The sequence below is a fragment of the Hemicordylus capensis genome, chromosome 4 (genome assembly GCF_027244095.1).
Source record: "Hemicordylus capensis ecotype Gifberg chromosome 4, rHemCap1.1.pri, whole genome shotgun sequence".
In the NCBI taxonomy this organism is placed as follows: domain Eukaryota; kingdom Metazoa; phylum Chordata; class Lepidosauria; order Squamata; family Cordylidae; genus Hemicordylus; species Hemicordylus capensis.
In genome coordinates, this window is record NC_069660.1 from 82,719,325 (window position 1) to 82,735,685 (window position 16,361).

General features: G+C 46.9%; 1 protein-coding gene across 25 annotated transcripts in view; it reads left to right on the forward strand.

The window, feature by feature from the left end:
- PTPRF (protein tyrosine phosphatase receptor type F) overlaps positions 1-16,361 on the forward strand; it is a 759,513-nt gene that overhangs the window by 714,154 nt on the left and 28,998 nt on the right. For 19 of the 25 annotated variants that reach the window (XR_008305992.1, XM_053244735.1, XM_053244734.1 and 16 more), the window contains 3 exons: positions 63-178; positions 2,118-2,150; positions 3,700-3,797. Coding sequence is in view for 24 of the 25 variants with exons in the window: in XM_053244735.1 (XP_053100710.1) it covers positions 63-178; positions 2,118-2,150; positions 3,700-3,797 (247 nt within the window). In the remaining variant the exon portion in view is untranslated. The remainder of the gene's footprint in view (positions 1-62; positions 179-2,117; positions 2,151-3,699; positions 3,798-16,361) is intronic. The other 6 variants (XM_053244738.1, XM_053244739.1, XM_053244753.1 and 3 more) reach the window with 1 other exon arrangement.

The window sequence follows — 16,361 nt, forward strand, 5'->3', positions numbered from 1 at the left end:
GCTTTCAGCAATTTGGGTCATGTCTAGGTTCATCATGTAAATGATGTCTTCTCTTTCATTAGGAAAAGGGCCAACTCCCCCTCTGCAAAGGATGAACATTCAATCGGCCTGAAGGATTCTTTGCTGGCCCATTCCTCTGACCCGGTGGAAATGAGACGGCTCAATTACCAAACACCAGGTAGGGTATGGTGGTTCTGCCCCCTTCCTCCTGCCACTGAGCTGTGCACCTCTCTTGTTGGCAGATGTTTGTGACAGGAGACTCTTGCTGCTCCACCTCAGAGTGCATATACCCCACCAGGCTTGCTCAGTGGCCAATGGTTGAGTACACTGCCCACATATATGACTGATGGTAGCCACAAACAGAATGGGGGTGCTAGGCTTGCTGCTTGCTCCAAGGCCTGGCCATTCATGTGTCCCTAGAGACTGGCAGGCAGAGCAGGCAAGGAAATGACTCTGATGGGTTTTGGCAGGATTTATACTATGTTCCAAAGACACCATTTGGTTTTGGCCCAGGTTCTGTTCTATATATCAACTAAATTAGCTATCAGAGGGAAATCCAAAAGGCTGATGGATCTGCTGTCAAACATCAAGGTAGGCAGATGCCATCCCAGTAGGCTGATTCATGATTTAGTGTGACTTGGCTCTTGCAGTGCTTCCCAACATGCAGCTGTTACGGCAGGTTACAAGGAAGGTAGATGCTGCTTGTTATGTCAGCGGAACAGTGTCTCTTCAACGGAGAGTGTTTCTAGAGTGGCTGCTATCTAGAGGTGTCATATACAGTATCAGTCTAATCTGAAGTGGGATTGGAACTTCATTGTTGGAGCTCAGCATACTCAGCTTCCAGACTCAACCTAGCAAGATGCGGCTTGCATTTCTTTTCCTCCATACTAGCAACAGACTTTGCGGTGGGGTGGGGGGAGCGTTTCCAGAATCATCAGGGTGAAAAGAAGAAATTGTTCTGTGACTATGTTCAGCACTGCTCTCTCACCTCTCTGGGCAGGATTCTGCTCCTCCACCTTACATCCCCATGTAAATGCAGCAGTGGACAAGGCAATATAAGCGCAGCTTGTAGAAGAGCAGGATGGGAGCATATCCCATCCTGTGAGGGGAAGGGCATTGTTTATCAGATAATTTACACAATCCAACATGATTGGGTTGGGGAGTTGCAAATGGGGTCCAGAGTAGTCACAGGGTGAAGAGTGAGCTGGAAGCATAGCATAGGGCCATGTGCAGGTACAAGGTGTGTTGCACCAAAGGGCAGCTTGACAAGCACACAGCCGGAAGGTGAATCAGCTTCAAAGTGTATACATTAGCCTGTATGCCTATTCTCCAACATGGGCAGAAACAGCTGGGTTGCTGAGTGGTGCTTCTGGCTTTTGCACCCTTTTATCTTCTCAAATAGACAGTGTCAGGAAGCAGTCAGTATGCAAAAGAAAGCTCTGTTACTACTGTTGCAGCCTGAGTCCACTGAGCTGCCTCCACCTAGCTTCACCTTCATTTTGAGATGGACGGAAGCCTTCTGCAGGCCCGACAGCAGCAACTAAACCTTGAACAGTCTGGTAGCTGATATCCCTGCTGGCAAGTGTAGAGGCAGGAAGGGCCTTGCTCAGTACATAATTAATCAGGCTGCTGTTATTAAATATTAAGCTTATCACTTTAATAGTTGCTACTTCAGACACCGGTTCTTGCATGAATTGTCAGCTCCTTTGTACTCCTGTGCCATTTTGCAGAGTTGTGGCAGGTCAGGCAGGCAGGGTGACGTTGCTCTTAAGTGATTGGGTGAATTATGACTAAACCTTGGTCACAAGGCTCTGCTGCAGCAAGGGAAGCATGGGTTTGAGAAAGCAGCAACGGCTGGAAATCGGAACTGTGTTTTCAGGCCAGCAGGCAAAACCCATTTGTTTCTGTCTTGGAAACAAAGACCACTACTCTTTTGGTGGCTAAAATTATCTGGTATTGGGGGTGGGAGGGCTGGCTTTATCTGGCAGCTGTATATGTGTAGCAAGTGTCAGGCTACAGTTCTTTCTGGGGGGGGGAGGGGGCTGCATGGGGGCTTCTCCTCTGTTTCTCCCTTGACTCTGCCCTCAGCAACAGCTAATGGATTTCTATTCTTGCAGGTGCCAGTGGCCCCAGTTGCCCGAATATCTCAAGTTAGTTTTCTCTGCTCCTCCTTTTGCTTCTTCTCCACTCTTTTTTCTTGCCTTCCCCTCCCCTCATCTTTTTTGTTCAGTGTCATGAAGGTCAACCTTACTCACCACAGACTTGTGGTAGCACTTTCACTTGCTAGTGGGCCAGGCTGTACCCCATGGTCCAGTTTCCAGTGCTGCTCACACAAGATGCTCCAGCTTGCAGGGGAGGAAAGGAGGAGACTAGGTCTTTGCACTTTGCCCAGCAATGCCATTCAGCAAGCAGCCAACACAGTTGCTATCTTGGCTGAACAACTGGGCTACAAAAAACCTCTTCTCTTGGCAGGTTGTGTGTACAAACGTGAACCTTTGGGAAACAATGCCTGGCTGTAGTTGTAACTAAGGAGATGAGCGAATCTGGTGTGTGTGGAGAGCGAACCTCCCTGAACCCCCAAATGAAATAGAAATGCCCCCACCATCCAACCTTATCCAATAACTTGCTCATTTCCTGGATATGCTCCTCAGCCACTGTGCAGCTGTTCGTTGACAATCCCTCTTGGAATGCCTTAAATACAAGTATAGTTGCTCTTCTTTTTCATTCTCTCTCTCTCTCCTTCTGAGAAAGAGAATGAGTTTCAAATAAAGTGTGCCACCTGCAAATATGACTTTAATTCTCTGAACTTATGAAACTGAGTGGTCATAGGAAAGAGTTGGGAATATATTGCCCCTCAGGCCTGTAGGGTTTACTTTGGCTCCAGTCTCCAATGGAAGGGAAGAAAAGGAAGGGACCAGTTAAAGATTTGACTTTATGTTAATGCTTTGAACATTACAGAGGAACACAGTGGGACTCCGTCAGAGTAGGAAATCCAGCTTGATAGTGATCTAATATGAGTATGTGGTTGTGGTTGTGTACTGTTGTTGAGTTCACATACTCAAGCAAACTAGTACACAAAGTCTTATTGCCCACTATGTCCTCCCTCCCCATCACTAGGAAAAACAGCCTTTTGTAACCACTGTTATTTAATTACACAGCTATTAGAGATAGGAATTCTTTGTGCTTTTCCAATTGAACTGTAACTAGAAATGCCCAGGGCTTGTTTGCTACTTCAGTCACCAAAGGTATGAGACTAGGCTGTTGAGAGAGACAGTGACTAGCCCTAAAGCTCAAGTGAGCAAAAGGGGCATCTGTTCGGGATTCTTGTTTCTACACTGCAATGCACATTTGGTGTGAATTAAAGTCAGGGCCTCCTTCTGCAGATGTTTTGTGCCCTTCCCAACCTGTCCCAGATTGAGGGTAGGGGAATTTTCACAAGCCTCTCCACCCTTTTCAATCTGGTTCTGAATGTGGAAGCCACCTTGCTGATGGCTGTTCCGTCTGAGCATGCACACGTTCATTGTGCCATCACGTGAGCACCGCATGTCATGTTATCTCACTCATATTCTCCATCCATCTTGCCAGTGTTACACATTGCCATCTGATGCACTGTGCACAAGCAGAAGAAGAACTCCCCCTTCAGCTGAGAAATATTGTTTTCCCCTCCTACTTCCCCTTCCATTTTGTTTGGTCTGGCAGGCATGCGTGACCACCCTCCCATTCCAGTGACAGACCTCGCTGACAACATCGACCGGCTGAAGGCAAATGATGGGCTGAAGTTCTCCCAGGAATATGAGGTGAGCAGGCTTTGTCTGTTCTCTTAAATGATATCTTATTTTGCAGCTCCTTAGCCAAACTAATGGAAGAATTTCTATCCTGTGTCACTATGCTTCTCTCCATGAAATCCTAGTAGCCCAGTAACCAAGTTGGCTCCCCACTCCAATATCTGCCAACACCCCTTTATCTTGACCCACAGCTCCCACTGCTTTGTCCCTTCCATTTTTTCCATTGCCTCCAATTAGGATCCCTTAACAATTACTATTTTTGACATTGGTATTAATGCCATATCCTGGGAAGAATGTGAAATGCATTGTGGGAATGGCCATATGAGCATCTGTTTTTGCTTCCAATATATGTATCAGGGAAGCCAGTATATGCAGTGGCTTCCCAATGTATGTCTTGGGAGCAATATAGATACTTACATGGCTTTTCTCACATTACATTTTACACAATTTCTGATAGTTATTAATATCTGTGTTGGAAAATGTAACATGTGCAGTAGCCATCTGAGTGCTGTTTATGCAGTGATTGAGGCCGGAATAGAGGTATCAAGAGCCCAAGAATTGCCACGGTTCTTGCTGGCAAGCTCCTTCTCTCCATGCCGAACCATTTACTAGGCAGATGATTAATTTGAAAAATTGCTCTGTTGGAAAAAGTTCCCTTGCAGCTATTAGAGTCACAGTAGCAGGATAAATGTTTTCCTGTGCTTGCAGCAAGCCCTGCAGGGCCCACTTCAGCTGTGAGGGGTTTAAATCATAAATAAAACTCTCATATGAGGAGAGGGGGAGGATAAATTGAGGAAGTGTCCTTTATACGCATTACTGGGTTAGGGTGTCAGAGTATAGCCCGATTTATATTCGGGGTAAAAAACAATCCACTTTGTGTCAGTTTTGGGGGGCAACTTTGAACTCACAGTAAACTTACTTGCAGTAAAGCCTCACAGAAAACCTGTCTGGGAAAGCTCCATGTGACATGCACACATCAAGGGGACAGGCCTGTCCTTTGGGCAGGGTGGGTGAGGTGATTGCCACCAGCCCCGTGCTTCCCCAGGCCCCACGGGTGGAACAGACCACCCCCAGAGTCCCCCTCAGCCGCCACTCTTCACCCACCCTCCCTGCTCAGTATCCATCATGCACAGTGCTAAAGAGTTCCATCGCCTCCCTCCTCCTCTGGGCAAAGAGAGAGGCAACAAAATCTCCAAATGCCATATGAGCTGGATACTAAATGAGAGGTGCATGTGCACTCTGTTACCTAATCAGGGCATACACAGGCCTCTGAATTAGTATCCAGCTCCCACAGCACCGGGAAGTTTGCCTCTCTGCTTGCAGGCAAGCAGACAATTTGAAAAATAATAATAATAACCTTTCACAAAACCCCTCAAAGGATTCAATAGGGTTTTTTGGGAAAGGTTAAAAAAATTCTAAAAATCTCCCGCTTGATCATTTCTTTTGTGGGTTGGCTGGTAGGTAGCACCCATCACACCCTACCAACCAACCCACTTTGGTATCCCTAAGGGGAACAACAACCCATGAGGAACAATGGGGTGTTTTGAGTTCCCCATTGTTCCCTCTGGCCGAAACAAGCAGAGTGCACAAATTTTGCAACCCTGCTTTTAAAAAACACTGCAGAACAGAAGCACACAGACCCTCACAACACAGAACACCACATTTTGCCAAACACAGTCTAGAAATGACCAAAAAGAATCCACTGCCAGCCACAGTGCCAGGACTGAAGTAACATCATTGGCACAAGTTGCTCTCTCACACACAATTATGACTCCTTACAACAGCTGCCACAAGCAGCACCCTTAGCAGCCAGCAAGCATAAGCTCAAGTAGAACAATCTCTTCAGCCACATTTTGACTTGAGTACACCTTGCAGTGCCGATTGCAGAGCAGTGAGTGCGAAGCACAAATTAGACTCAAGGCCAGACATGGAGCTCATCACCGCAATTACCAAAAAAAAATTACACACAGAGACACATAGATATGAGCTGCAACTATCAATTTCTCACCACACCACCATCTCTCAAACAGACTGAAACCACAACTCAAGGATGGCAGGCAAGCACCCAAGTTATACCTTTTGTCAATCTGAGATCCAGCAAAACTAGATAATTAACAGCAAACATATAATACTTACTACGTGCTGAGAAACCCACAAAATCAAGCATGCCTGCCTGCCTGCCACAGAGAAACAGGAGGACAGAGCAGTCATGGCCTGATGGACCAATGGTTTGAAAGAAACAGAGTTTATATTCTTATAATAATATTATTTATTTTCTCCAGTGTACATCCTTGCCTGTCTGTCTCTATCTGGATAACACTATGGTCTCATATTGGTGCTGAGTCCCAGCTGACCCCTGACACAGGGCACTAGTACATCATATCATTGGCCATGGAGGTGGCATGACTGCATCTGCCAGCATTAGTGATGGCCAGGCTGTGACATGTTTGGGGTTAGCCAGGGTGGGGCGGGCTACCAGTAGTGTTGCAGTGGGTGGGGTGACCACGAGTCACTCACACTTCATGGCCAACTCAGGATAGTCTAGCAGGGGGAGACTGGCCTTCAGAAAGACCAGCCGCTCCATCGTGTCCGCATCCATGTTTGCACAATGGAGTGTCACCATGCCCCCAGCCATGAAAAACACTCTCTCGCTCTGGACACTGGTTGGCAGGCACGAGAGGAACCATCTGGCAACACTGCCAAGTCTGGCCAGACTTGGTGTCACAATGTCCAAAATTGGATCGGTTCCATCTCCCAGCCTGCCGCAGGCTCCTACAGGTACTGCAGCATACAATGCTCAGCACTGCTGCAGGCCTCAGTGGGTTCCTCCCATACCTCTGGCAAGGCACCAAGGAACCCCTCCATGAACCACCAGGTGAAACATGGAGAAGTTCCACATGGAGAAGACTCACTTGACCCTGGCAGGGACACCATGCTGCTGGACTGGGAAGTGATGGTGATGCTGCTGCTGCTAGGGGTGGACTGCGCACTAGTAGTGGGTACCTTAGCACTCTTCTCCTGGTTGCACTGCACCTGCCTCTCCTCTGCTTGCCTAATCTCTGCAACCAGGAGGTCCCTCCACCTGGGCAGCTGGTTGGGGTGACCGCTTTGCCCATCATCCTTGGGTCATTTGGGCAGGAGGAAACATGGCTGCCAATGCACCCAGGGAATGTTCAGCCAATCCATCACTCCAGTCCTCAGCTGACCTGTCAAGGTTATTGCTTCCCCAGTGGTCAGTGTGGTCTGGAGCTCTTCCATCATCTTCTCCTTCAAGGAGAAGGGTAGGGGTCAAAGCCTGCCTCAGTATTGCTTTCTTAGTACACAAGCTGTTTGTGGCAACAAAGAACAGCTCAAGTGCCAAGCCAACCTCAGAAAGGATGCCCATTCCTGGTTGGATAAGTTGCATACTTCCAAGCCACGCCTCCTCGTCAGGGCATGGATGGCATTCTCTTACTCCTGCAGGCGCCAGAGCAAGAGAAAGGTGGAGTTCCACTGGATCAGAACATCCTGGGGGGTCAGGTGTTCATGTAGGTGGAGCTCAAGCTGCCTCTCCCTGAGCATCTGCCTACCCTTTTCACTCCATTGAAAGAAAGCTGCTATCTTGTGGCACCTCTCCACAAGTCAGCTGTGGCAGCAGCAGGATGGCACCCAGCTCCTGCAGTGGAGATGTCTCACCTGGCCACAGCCCCAGAAGGGCCAAACACATCCCACACAACCAGGTTCAGAGTGTGTGCCATATAATGGATGGATACAAACTGATCCTGCTCGGCTACTTTAGTTACGTTGGTACCATTTTCAGTTACTGTGAATCCCCTGCAGAGGTTTGGATGCACTAACAGCCATCCCCACATTTGGCAATCCATGGCCACCAATAGCTCATCTGCCATGTGGTCAGTGTCCAGCATTCTATATGCAGCATGCCCCACCTGTGCTTTGCTGCATAGGAGGGGTTGGCTACGCCATCAGCAGCAGATGTCTCCTTGCTCTTCTGCCCTCACCAGTGCACTGAGAGGGACAGGAAAGCACCATGCCTCTCACTTGGACAGATCCGCAGTGAAGTGCACACTGGTGTCAGGGGCTGCTGCTGCATGCAGCAACCCCAACACAGCCTCCCTGCATGCCCAGTACCGGGAGGGTACCACCTGTCTGATGAAGGTGATGCATGAGGGGATGTTGTAGTCGAGGGCAAGCAGCTGTAGCAGCCAGCAGAAGCTGGCATTTCCCACCATCTGGAAAGGCTGGGTGTCCGAAGTGATCATCTCCCCAATGCCCTGGGTGATGATACAAGGCTCTGAGCAACCAGACACTTGCTCACTGACTGCACCCATTGCATGGGCAACTTCCCCTGCTTGGGAGCAGGAGCAGGTGCCTTGCCACAAACCAAAGACATACCAGGCCTATTGCTGCCAGCAGGAGTAGGGACTCAGCAGGAGAGGGCATGCCCTCAGCTCCTGCCTGTAGGCTTCCAGCAGCATCTGGTGGGACAGTGTGTGAAACAGGATGCTGAACTAGATGGGCCTTGGGCCTGATCCAGCAGGGCTGTTCTTATGACCCCTGGGTTGTGATGTCACAGGTGCTACAGCATCCCCAATGCCGTAAGATGCTTCAGGTCCTTTCCCTTGCTGACCTGTATCCCGCAGTGGATGCAGGCAGCAAGGTGTGGGTCACCATGGCAGAGCACAAAGTGGTCCCACACTAGGCTGCTATCAGCCCTGGACCATTTTGGTGGTGATGGTACTGGGGTTGCTAATTCATTCTGGGGGCCACCACCTCTGCCCTCCATCAGAGGCTGAAAAGGTCCAGAAAGTGGAAGTACTTCCTGCTCCTTGGTCTCAGATGGGGGGTAGCACCACCAATGAGGATTGGGGAGGATGGAGAAAGTGATCTGGCTGGGCTAGCCATCAATGACATCACCTCCTCCACTGCCACAGGAAGAAGATATTATTACCTGACAGGGGAGGGCCTTCCCCCTACTTCTTCATCAACTGCCACAGGCAGCTGTGTGGTGGGACCAGCCTCCTCCAAAAAGGGGACCCTGCACACAACCACTTCAATGGGGACGGGAATGACTCGGGGAGTGGGTCCTGCTTGCTGTCACTAACCACAACCCGTAGCATTACTCCTCCCTCTGCTTGCCACTCTGCTCCTGGCTCTGCTTCTCACCCTCCCAGAAATCTCAGGGTTTTTTGGTGTTTTTTTAAATTAAGCACTAACTCTGTTGCGGGGGGAGAAGTGCCTTTTTATGGGCCCAGGATGCTCTGTGTGCCACACACAGTACTATCTATATCACTGTTGTGCATACACAGAAGCTAGAAAAATTAAATCCCCCCAAATGAAGCAGGTTTTATGGGGGGGGGCTTTTTTGAGGGAGCCGAGCAACAATGAGCAAAGGGCAGGGAATTACTGTGGCCTGTCTTACCCAAGCCCACCCTGTCTGTCCTACAGTCCTGCCACAAACCACCAAATCCCCCTTCCCCAAATTGGGCCCTATTTAAAGAACTCTTAAGTTCTAATAACCTGACCAAGGCAGGGAGGCTCTCACCTTCCAGTGTCTTCAGCTACAGGCTTCCGTTCTGGCATCTTCAGCTGGAGTCTGCCAGCTGTTGCTCTTGGAGGCACTCTGGGCTAAGCAGACAACAGGACTCAACAGCTGGGGGAAGGGGAGGTGGGTGCCACAGGTGGGCACCCCCCCCCCGCCCACCCGCCCTCCGCCATCAAAAGATAAGACTGAAGGGCAGACAGAGCCTGGCAGGCTGGGCACCAGACAGTGCACACCAGCCTACCAAACAAACAAAAAACTAATCCACCAGGAACACAGCAGCAGCAAAGGTACCAGGGTTGGTAGCACAGCACCCTAGTTATTAAAGCCACTGGGGGCTGGTTACAAGAAAGAATAAAGGAATCTAAATAAAATCAAGTTTCAAGAACCCAGTTAAGGCCACTGGGGCTGGTACAATTAAAACAAAAAAGGGAAAATAAAAGCAACTGCAAATAAAAAGGAGAAAAAAGGGGAGAGGGAGAGAAAGAGAGAAAGAAGCAAGCAAGCCCAGCAGGCAGGCAATCTCTGTCTCTCTCTCTCCACTCACTGGGTCAGGCAGACTCAGACCACCACCACCAGTCTCTGCTATCAGTGCTGCTGCTGCAGTCTTGCTCCTGAGTCACAAATGGCTCTCTTCCTCCAAGCAGCCCCTTAAATACATTTTAGAACTCCTTCCTTTGACCTCCCTTCTCCCTGCTCCCTCCCCCCTCCCAATGGGGACACAGTTGTCCATGACAACAATTGATATGAATTTTAACAAGCCAACTAAGAAGCAAGGAGATCTCAAGCCAACCGGAAACCAGTGCTAGTAAACACTAGTAAACAAAGGAAAAACAACCCTCCAAAATTTGTTCGCCACCCAAACAACTCAATTTATTTTGAACTTGAATCGAGGGTGATTCAAACTCAAATCAGGCCCTTTATTCTAGGAGCGATTTGAATCAAGTTCGAATCACTTGAATCACCCAATCCGAGCTTGAATCAATTCAACTTGAATCAATTCACACATCTCTAGTGGTGATCAAACTCCTTAGCACTGGGCAACTGGATACTCAGTGGGGTGTGAGGATTGGTGCCGCAGCAGAGGTGTGTGGCTGAGGGGGAGTGCTGCCTGCCCCAGCCTCACACCCTCCTAGGACAGCTCTACATAGAGAAGGATCTTGAAGACCGCAACAGGGAAGGGCAGTGGAAGAAGCAATGGAACTGCTTTGCATGCAGAAAGTCCTAGATTCAATCCCTGGCATATCCAGGTAAGGCTGAGAAGTACCTGTCTCAAATCCTGGAGAGCCAGTAAGTGTCAACAGTACTGAACGGCATGATCCAAAGCTCTGTCTTGGTATAAGGCAGCTGAGTGGCCAACTCATTGTCTCTCTTGACAGGTCTGGAGGCAGTGGTGGGCCAAGACACATGGAGAGCATTTTTCGCTCTCAATGCACAGTGAAACTCAAAAGAGAATTTACAGCCAGGGAGTAATGGAATTAAATAAGCACAATCTCACCCCAGCATGTGCATTATTTATCTACACTTCTGCTGTACTAGAGCAATGGCTGTATTTGAGCTCCCCCTGTTGGACTGTTGTCTATATTGCCTTCAAGCGGTGGCCACAGGATACCCAAAGGAGGTGGGCTAATAGGCTTTGGAAAGATATTAGGCAATTTTAAGGTGTGACCAGTCTCTTCCTTTGCTCAGAGAATGAAAGAGTCAGGCTGGCTATTGTAATTGACTAGCGAGCTGGAGTGCTTTTTCCCTCATGCTGGTAGAGCACAGCTGCTGGCTGCTGTGGGGTGGCTGAATTGGCTGGAGTTCTGTACTTTGTATCTTTCACTCAAGCAGAAAGAATAATAGTGCTGCTGATCACAGGCAGGGGTCCTCTGATGCATAACAGCCTTTATAGACCTCCATGTTGTCTCATCCCCCTTCGGTTCACAATGTATTCAGGTCTGTAGCCTTTGTGTCGCTGCTGAAGCCAGTGCAGCGTTTAACTCAGGTGGGTAAATTCAGTGGAATGGCTATTTGTGTCAAGTGGAAAATGCTGTTTTAGGGCCTTGAGAAGCTGTGTGGATCAGTTACTCACTAGAAAATATTACAGAGTGGAGAAAAACAAGCCCCCTCTTCATCTGTCTGTCATCTAACACAGAGGTTCCAAACCCCCTCCCCCTTTTTTTTTTTGCATGCACCCCTTCTGTCACAAACCTTCAGCTCAGGTACCCCTTAGTGTGTGTATGCACGCATACACACAGGAACACAGGAAGCTGCCTTATACCAAGTCAGGCCATTGGTCCGTCTAGCTAAGTATTGTCTACACTAACTGGCAGCGGCTTCTCCAAGGTTGCAGTTCAGGAGACAGGCTACTCCAATCACTGGCTTACATCCAAATTAAGGTAGTCTTGAGTACTCCCATTGAACTTAATAGGAAAAGTAATCTTATCCCGTTAATTTCAATAAGACTACTTATGAGTAACTTAATTTCTTATAACGGTATGATTTAAATCTGTGTGTTTATGTATACATATCTCTCTCTAGATATAGATATAGATATAGATATAGATAGATATAGATATGAATGAAAGCTGCTTGGGCCACACTGACTGACATGAAATTCCCAGACCAAACCACAAAAGATAGAAACATGCTATTCTGGTAGATTCCAGACCTCGTCCAAAATACCAAATCAAAAAACCCAGAAAAGTTTATTAATTTCCCAGAAAATGCCAATCTCCCCCACTGGAAAAGCATGGGACATGATGCCTTCCGACAAACCTTGACCATTCTCTCTGATACCTTTACAGGCAGCAAGTTTGGATTTTCACAGAATGATGAAGAAACAAACAAGCTATATAGTTTCAGTTCACTGGATTTTTTTTCCTTTTGAATTTTCTACAAAACACGTTGAAGAAATTGAAAAAAACCACCAAAAAATTGCAGTGGATATCTTCATTTGTCGATCTAATTCCATCTCCTAGAATTTGTCTTTTGGGGGGATCCTTGGTAGCAACAGTATTACATGCTCAAAACAAAGCAGCTCTTCTGGTTACCAAATAGCAAGGAGTGAAGGGAGAGTGCATGGCCATTTTGGGGTACTGGAAGAATGCTTGCAAACTACAAGCCCTGTTTATTAATATAGACACCAATATAAGTGTTACAGTTAGGGAGACAGGCTACTACAGTCACTGGTTCACATCCACACTAAGTTACTCATATGTAGTCTTGTTGAAATGAATCGGAGTCATAAATTTGTTGCATTAATTTCAGTGGGAGTATTCAGTGCTAATTTTCTTAAGCCTGTCTTTCAGGTTGACAGGAGGGGCAGACTGAGCTTCAGCATGTAACCAGCCAAGCAGGAGCAGAGGAAGAGGGTCTCTACCTTCATTCCTCCCTTCTGCAGTGGACACATTGCTGAGGATGTGTGGACACCAAGCTGGCTATCCACATGGAGAACAAATAGCATTGTTGTACATGGAGAAGCAGGAGGGCTCCGAGTACCCCTTGGGAGCTCTTCAAGAACCCGAAGAGGTACTAGGACCTCCTGTTGCAAGCACTTGATCTAATGTATAGCTCCTTGAATACTGGCTCAGGAGATTTCCCTGCCTCTGCTATAGTGGATACCTAAGAGAAGCTGGCAGGAAGAATCTGTTATTAGGCAGCAACGTTTGAATGGCCATGGTTGGCCTGTGCCTGAAATTTTTCAAAAAGGCAACTGTGTCCAGTGAGCTTAGAAAAAGAGAGCCAGGTGCAATTTTGCCTTCTGTAAAATGAGTGCATCTCCCAAATGAGTGAGATATCCAAATGATAAAGTAGTTTTGAGGAACTATTAGCCTATCCCTGCCTCATTTTAATGGGGTCTGCATAGTAAGTGATGGCTGTAGTGCTCCAAATAGATCAAACCTCACTAGACTACAAGCACTAGAGCAAGTCCCTCCATGTGCAGATGTGGTGTTGTGGAAAGAGGGAGGGTACCCTGTGTTTAGCATTGGATCCTACAGATCATTATTCTGAGAATCTTAAAGACTGCAGCCTTTGTCTCAAATTCCATCCTATCATACTAGCCCATTTTAACTGGCCCTATCCACCCCCAGCACAGTACTTCCAGTGACTGTTGCTGGTGTGTGTCTTATGTTTCTTTTTAGAATGTGAGCCCTTTGGGGACAGGGAGCCATCTTATTTGTTATTTCTCTTTGTAAACCGCCCTGAGCCATTTTTGGAAGGGCAGTATACAAATCAAATTATTATTATTATTATTATTATTATTATTATTATTATTATTAATCAGAGAGCAGGGAATAACTCAGGACTTTTATCCCTGAGCACCTCCCTTACTTAGTCCCATCCTGCTGGAGTAGAACCTACTAATCATAATTCCCAGATTTCCCTGTATTTTCCCTTTAAAAGAAACCACCATGAAGCCCATCATTGTGAGGTCCTGCAGATTTTGCTTAGCAACCACTTGCTGAGACAATATGTTTGTAGTTGCCCCTTGAAATGATTATGAAACGCTGTCAGATGCTTCCAGCTGTATTTGAGCTGTATCTTTTCAACTCTTTCCTTCCAACCATTTGCCACAGTGTTAAAACTCAGCAGGAGTTCTAGCAAGGTGAAGTTATGTCATTGTGTTGTGATGGGTACAGTGAGAAAAGAGTTGTGTAACTTCCTTATATTGCCTCTGATAGCCTGTCAAACCTCCCACTTCCAGAGCTTCCTTACTCCCCCTTGGCCATTTGATACTAGAATAAGAATCCCACTAGGGTTGCCAAGTGGCCAACCAAGAACACTGCCTGTTGCTTTTAGAGCTCAAAGCAGGTATAAAGCAAAAAAAAAAATGCAATAACTGCACCTTCTTCTCCATTTTCTACCCCTGTCTGCTGTCTGTCACAAGTAGAAGAGGTCACTGGACCAGGGATGGGAAGGTCTGCAGCTATATATATATTCACTGCATTCAAGGTCTTGGCAACTCACTACAAGTCATCTCTCTGCTTGCAGAGATCATGCCTCTCCTGTACTACACCTATGTGCAGGTTCACAGTACCATGTCTGCTCTGGGTTCTCATTTGTGATAGATACTCAGCAATGTCTTTTTGGTGACAGGTGATGCTATAATTGACACATTGCCAGTGATTGATTATCACTGTTCACTGTTATCTCCGCATTTAAGCCGATTTTCAAGCTTAACATAACATGGTTTGTTTGAGTTGCCATCATTAATACACTAGGCGAGATGTCTACAAGCCTGTTGTTCTTGTGTTAAAGCAGTGCCCCAGGTTCAGGGTTTGGAAAGGGTAACCTCTTGGTGGTATTATAGGCATCCCTGGGCCAAACTAAGTGGCTAACAAGATTTGTCTCAAGCCTGCACAAAATCTCTATTTTGTGCCTATGTTGGGGAGCATAGGAAGCTACCATATATTGAGTCAGACCATAGGTCTATCTAGATCAGTAATGTCTTCACAAACTAGCAGCAGCTTCTCCAAGGTTGCAGTCAGGAATCTCTCTCAGCCCTATCTTGGAGAAGCCAGGGAGGGAACATGAAACCTTCTGTTCTTCCCAGAGTGGCTCCATTCCCTGAGGGTAATATCTTACAGTGCTCACACTTTTAGTCTCCCATTCATATGCAACCAGGACAGACCCCGCTTAGCTAAGAAGACAAGTCGTGCTTGCTACCACAAGACCAGCTCTCTTCACAATTTGAGGATTGTGAACTTTTTTTGCAGGGGGAAACTGGGATTCATAAAAAAAAATCAGAAAGAAAATCAGCAGGCAGAGGTTTCTGATCACTGAAGCTGCATACCAGGAAGTTTCACCTGCTGGATTTCTTTTGGTCATTTACTATTAAGGGCTCAGGAGCCCTGCCAAAAAAAGAGATGGCAGTTCTATATTTAAATGATTGTGATTGCCTCAGTGCGCACAAACATACACACACCTCTGTTGCTGTGCCTTTGATTTGGGATAATGGTGAGGTCCCCGTTGGGCTCAAAGTGTGGGAAAGAGTTTGTATATCATCATGAGGGAAAGATGCTTTGCCACTGGATGAGGATGAAGAGGTAGAAGGGATTGGGGTGAGATGAGCATCCACTTGGTGGAGCCCATCAGGAGAGCTTAATGTGTTTCAGCTGCATTCTGGGCAGCCCCTCCATTTCTGCCTTATTTACTCATTTACTTACCATTAAGGGGGAAACAGGTGCACATCAATTCATCACTGAGGCTTAAATTAAATCATTTCACTTCTAAATGAGTCACTCATTTGCAGGCATATTTAATTAGCACCTCTTCACAGCCAGGTGGATTCCCTCCTCTGCCTTTCTCACCTGTTTGCCCTCATATGGGGTTATTAGTAATAGAATAGTGGTAGCTTTTTGCACCTACTCTTTGCAAGGTGAGACAATTGTCTTAATGGTTATGCTGATGCTGCACTTTGGGGGGCCTCTCTCCCTCCCTCCCAGGCCCTGCAGCTGCCTCAGTGTGATTCTTAGCAGAGATGTGTTATGCTCATCTGATCCTAGCCTTCTGCCTTGGAACAAAACCCTTGAGAGGGCTCTGGCGGAGGCGTCCCCTTCTGCACAGCCAAATGTTATATGGGCCAGTTATAGCAATACATCAGCCCCTTTAGTAGCACAAAGGTCTCTTTAAGAGAGTGACCATCTTCTCCATGGTTTGCAAAAAAGTGGCTTTTTCTATCCAGAACTCAAAAGCACAGCTTGACTTTAAAAAAAAAATTCTGTTATTTTCAACTGCATTATCAGCCCTTTATTTATTTATTTATATATTTACTTATTTATTTATATATTCATTCATTCATTCATTCAGTTTCTATACCGCCCTTCCAAAAATGGCTCAGGGCAGTTAACACAGAGAAATAATACATAAATAAGATGGATCCCTGTTCCCAAAAGGCTCACAACTTAAAAAGAAACATAGACACCAGCAACAGTCACTGGAGGTACTGTGCTGGGGATGGATAAGGCCTTTATCCATGAAGGAGCAAGGTTCAAGGCTGAGGATATAATCCGATACCCTGAATTGTGGCCTAGAATATAATGTAAAGCTTG